The sequence below is a fragment of the Mesitornis unicolor genome, unplaced genomic scaffold (genome assembly GCF_000695765.1).
Source record: "Mesitornis unicolor isolate BGI_N332 unplaced genomic scaffold, ASM69576v1 scaffold20014, whole genome shotgun sequence".
Classification (NCBI taxonomy): Eukaryota; Metazoa; Chordata; class Aves; order Mesitornithiformes; family Mesitornithidae; genus Mesitornis; species Mesitornis unicolor.
Window position 1 is genome coordinate 1 of NW_010182441.1, and position 5,203 is coordinate 5,203.

The following is a 5,203-nucleotide window of genomic DNA, read 5'->3' on the forward strand; positions in this document are numbered from 1 at the left end:
AAACAGCTTTTTCCACAGCGCTGCTGCGAGCTCGCTGCCAGCCCCGCAATGAACAGCCTCTGGTAGGGCTCAGGAATGGCATGAGACCACACACAGGAGCTGTGGCATTGCCACCGTGAACAAAAGCAGCCCCCAAGACAAGCTGCTTTTTCTCCTCCTCTTGGGGAATTTGTTTGATCTTACAGAGAATGGAGAGGTGTGTCCCAGCAACAACTCAGAAACATCCAATTGATCTCTTTCTTTCCCTGGGGAGAGCAGTTCGCATCATTTATGAAAACCGTCAGACAGATTTTCTCTGGAATCGAGAAACTTGCTAAGAAAGTCTCATAAATTTTCAATGCTTTACTTGTTTGTCATTTTATTTTCCATGTGATAAGGGAGTACTAAAATTTGGCTGGTGGCTGCTCCTGAAGGGAATCACTGGAAAAAGACTCATCGGAAAACCTGCAGAGACTACACAAGCGTTTGATGCTGTTAACAGCAACCTCTTATCTAAGAGGCTCTTTATCCCCTGTTGGCCTAAGCACATGGCGTTTGCTCCACAGGCTCTGTTCTTTCTTCCCTGGCCTCGCTCCCTACTCTGCTTTGCCCTACCACAGCACCCGGCTCCAGAAGGGTGCCAGAAGATCCTTTGTCATGGCATGAGATTAGGCTCCGGTCCAGGGTCCTTGTTCCCCAGTTGCCCAGCAGGAACGCACGGCCTTCCGGGTGAAATCCTTTGCACCGGCACAGCGCTCTCAGCTTGCTCCCAGCAGATTCTACCTCTGCTTGCCACCAGCACCCAGAGTTTTTCCACCCCTGCGGTGTCGGGAAGGTCAGCAGGTGGAAACGGGGACAGGAAAGATGCAGAGCGAGGTCTGTGTGGTTTGAAAGGCTTCCTCCCCCACACAGCGCAGCCATTTCAAACCCCCGTGGATGCATTTGACAGAGAAAGTGCTGTGAGCTCTAAGCGTGCAGGATGCAGAGATGCCAGAGCTCGTGGAGTTGAGGCATGCACTGAGGACAGGCAGAACAAACACTGAGCTGTTACTGGCACAGTCCCTCGCTCCTCTAAGTGGGCTGAGGCAGGAGGTTCTGTGTTTAATGGTCACCATTTCACACAAGGTCAGCCTAGAGAGGAACAGCCCTCCTGAGGCCCCTTTGTAGATACAAACTCATGTGCTCCACGGTCCTCAGAACAATGCAAGCGCAGCCCTGTGCTCCCTTTACCAGACACTTGTTTTGCAGAGAAATAGCTCTACTCTGCCCCATCTCACCTGGATCTGGGCACTTCCAGTGGGCTGCTTCCAATCCTCAGGAAGTTATCAGAATGGGTGGATGAGGAGGAGCTGGAGGACTTCACTTCGACCATCCCCGTGGAAGGCAGCCTGTCTTCAGACTGCTGTGCCCTGCTCCAGAGCACGGCTTGCGGTGATGATGCACAGCTCTTCCTCCTGTGGAATGAAGGATCACAGAATCACAGAACGTTAGGGATTGGAAGGGACCTCCAAAGCTCATCCAGTCCAATCCCCCTGCCGGAGCAGGAACACCCAGATGAGGTTACACAGGAAGGCGTCCAGGCGGGTTTTGAATGTCTGCAGAGAAGGAGACTCCACAGCCTCTCTGGGCAGCCTGGGCCAGGGCTCTGTCACCCTCACTGAGAAGAAGTTTCTTCTCCAATTGAAGTGGAACCTCCTGTGTTCCAGTTTGTGTCCGTTACCCCTTGTCCTATCATTGTTTGTCACCGAGAAGAGCCTGGCTCCATCCTCGTGACACTCACCCTTTAAATATTTATAAACATGAATGAGGTCTCCCCTCAGTCTCCTCTTCTGCAAACTAAAGAGCCCCAGCTCCCTCAGCCGCTCCTCAGAAGGGAGATGCTCCACTCCCTTGATCATCTTTGTAGCCCTATGCTGGACTCTCTCCAGCAGTTCCTGTCCTTCTTGAACTGAGGGGCCCAGAACTGGACGCAATATTCCAGATGCGGTCTCAAATCTGGGATCTGAGTGAGAAAGCTGCCTTTCCCACGTACAACTGGGAAACCTTTCCACAATGGGCTGGATTTACCCCAAGTGCTTGCTCCTGAAAAAATCCCTCCGAAGGAACCATGCGTCAGGGATAACCGCTCAATAACAGGGGTACACTGAGCTCAACCCATCTTAGCCCTTTCTTTTCTAGCTCACCAGCCACGTGACAGGAGAATGCATTAGCCCACACACACACAGCGATTGCTTTGTTTAGTCTAGCTGTAAAAAATGCCTCAAGCAAGGGGCCTCCCAGCAGGGAAAGACCATTTCAATCTGCTCTCAACTCCGCAGAGCGGCTCAGCCAAGGAGCTCAGCCCAGGTGGGCGTTCGTGCGCGCTGATGAGGGTGACAGGGACACAACGCCAGGGTTATTTTCCCTTTTAGTGATTTCTTTCAGACACCACTGACTACACTTGCGAGCACTCGCTCAGAGCTGACAGTCGCTCCAGATGCAGATGCATTTCAGTCTTCTCCCTGTCACTGCTGCCAGCTCTGAACTGCTCTGGCTGCTTTTCTAGATTCAGGCGTGATTCACTGTCCACTGCTGCATCAGGCTTAGCTTACAGTACCATCCAGCTACAGGCCAAACAGGCACACATATCTGGGACTAATTCACATCACTGCTGCTCCACGTTCAGAAGACTTTTTCTTACCTCAGATTTTTCTTTTTCCTGGAAAGAGTCCCAAGAATTTTCCCCTTCTAAAACCACACTGAACTGGACAAAGAGCTCCCTAGGCGCACAACTGAAAAGGAAAAGTCTAAAGCACACAAACTCAAGGAGCAAAGATGCTGGAAGAGCACCTCAGCTTTGACTGAGATCTCGAGCACTGTCAGCAGGTGCAGCTAAAGTACAAGCTCATTGTACAGTGGGAAGCACGATATCCTCTCTTCACTTCTTGAAGGGTGTCCACCCTCAAACATCACACCACAGCCTCTCTCCAGCAGTATTTATCTCATGCTATCATAGCTGCCAACATCTCCAAGCACAGCCTGCAGAAAACAGGCGTGTGCAGCTAAAAACCAAATGCGTCTTCCTGCAAGGAGACCTTGAGGCCCCCTGTTTTTGGGACAACACAAGGAAGGACATCCCCTCCTCTCCTCTCTCACACTATGCAGGGCCCAGCTCACCCAGCTTGTAGCAACCATACCTGTTCCCTTCCCAAAGCTCATGCCCACAGAGTGGGCCTGAACCATCACCGTGGTAGCAGCAACTAACGCCAACACAGGCTGATGCCTCCAACAGGAATGAAAGCCAACCAGAGCTAGGAAACGCCTCACAAAATCATGCCCTGGTACTCACAAGTGCAGCAGATCTCTTCCCGCATGCCTTGGACACTTCACATCTTGTGAAAATCACGTGTAGGTTTTGTGCTGCAGGATCTAATCTGCATGTCCTGAGCACTCAGAGCAATGTAAATGCTCCCAGTTTACTCCCCTACAGCCAGGCAAGTGGGAAGTTGTTCTCTTCTTGCTGCAGTCACTTTGCTGTGAATAGGCAGGCTCTGTGTGTTAGAGAGGACTCTGCGCTGATCACTTGGCAAACGCAGTTTGGGACTCCCCATCTCCATTTTGTGACTCTGCAGGAAGATTGTCTCTTCCCCTCTTCAGCATTTTATAAATTGAATCTTAATGTGCTTTAGAGAGGCTGGTGCCCCAAGGAGCCGCCTGCCACTAGCATGGCTGCAGGCTTAATCCCAGAGGACTTCCAACTGCCTCCAGCACAACCCAGATTTAATTTAAAATAATTGCAATATAAAATAGCATCTCCACATGTGCTGAGGGAGAGGAGAGAAAAATTAAACTGAGAGGGGCAACCCTACAGCAAGGTTCTGAAATCCCCAAACAGCACCAGAAGCTCCACAAGCAAGCACAACGCCCGTCCCAGAGCAGCAGACACCTTCCCTGGTCCTTGCTTCCAGACGGCGACCTGCATCCCCAGGCGGGTCCTGTGTGACCCTCTGTCACCAGGGAGCACCGAGAATTTAATACTCTCCTCCAGAAGTACCTGCAGGCAGCAACCTGCTCTCAGCTCACACACCTTGTGCTGCTGGAGAGGCTAAAGTTTGGAGGGGATTCTAGGCCACCCAGCCCACCTTCCACTAACTGCAGACACCTCCCTGTACGATCTCTTCCACAAACCAACTAAGTTTCATTTTAGGGCAGCTCAACTTTGTCTCCACTTTGTTTCCATGAAGAGGCTGCTACCAAACGTCATTTTTCTGGTAGTTTGGAACCATCTCTTGAAAGTAATGAAATCCATTCTGGATGAAGTTTAACAGCGGAGCTGGGAAAAATGAAGCAAAGCTGCCTTACTTTCATCAGGGGACAAATTTCAGGAGCATCCCCACAGAAGCTGACAAGGCTTTAACATGGGGTGGTCCCCAATTTTTGCAGCAAAGCCTCTGACAGCCATATTCCTCACTCCGCTGTAAGGAACCCAAGCCACAGAGAGCAGACCTGGAGGGTCAGAGACTTCAGAAAGACCTTTTCTGCCGTGCTCAGTGCCTGCCCCTTTTGCTCTGCAGCCCACTGAGCGGTTATCTCCTCACCATGCTGCTTGAGCCTGTGCTCCTGCTGGCATCAGCTCCACCGCTTCATAGGTGAAGCTCCCAGCTGCTCCAGGGGAGCTCTCCATCCCCAGGGAGAAGTCGCTGCTCAGACTTGTAGTGCTGCCTCGGTCTCTTTGCTCTAGAGAAAAGAAAATAGAGTTACCCGAAGACCAGCTTGTAGTCACCTTGATGTGAACCCAAACCCCCAAGTGATAAACCCCCAAGTGATCAACCACTACCAGCACCAGGGGTGCTGGTGCTCGGCACTCACTGAGCATGCAGATCTCTTCCAGGGTGAAGCCAGGTGGCAAACTCTTCCTTCTGGGGAAGGAAACACAAGGTTACTTCAGCTATGTTTCAGCATTGTGTGGAGGGTGGTCATAGCAGTGGGATGGGAGCAGTGGGGAGTTAGCTGTGCAGGGGCAGAGGGGAGGGGATGGGGGCCAGTGTTTGGTATCCACCCCTCCTAACAGTCCCAGCCTGCACACCCTGTGCTTTGAGAGGCCTGGCAACAGGCTGCAGGCAGACACGTGCTTATCCAGAGCCTCCAGGGTGGGTTCAATTTCTTTCTGCCCCTCCTGAAATGGGAAAGGGTTAACATTTAGCAGCCAGCTAAAAATCAGCCACCCCGGTCCCCCGATGGAGCT

General features: G+C 51.7%; 1 protein-coding gene across 1 annotated transcript in view; it reads right to left on the reverse strand.

Moving 5' to 3' along the window:
* Positions 1–1,256: 1,256 nt before the first annotated feature.
* The window catches only part of MTMR14 (myotubularin related protein 14), a gene marked incomplete at both ends in the record, with an annotated part of 15,888 nt that continues 11,941 nt past the window's right edge, over positions 1,257–5,203 (reverse strand). Inside the window, 3 exons of the mRNA XM_010183778.1 lie at positions 1,257–1,433; positions 4,557–4,695; positions 4,828–4,877. Coding sequence (XP_010182080.1) covers positions 1,257–1,433; positions 4,557–4,695; positions 4,828–4,877 — 366 coding nt within the window. The remainder of the gene's footprint in view (positions 1,434–4,556; positions 4,696–4,827; positions 4,878–5,203) is intronic.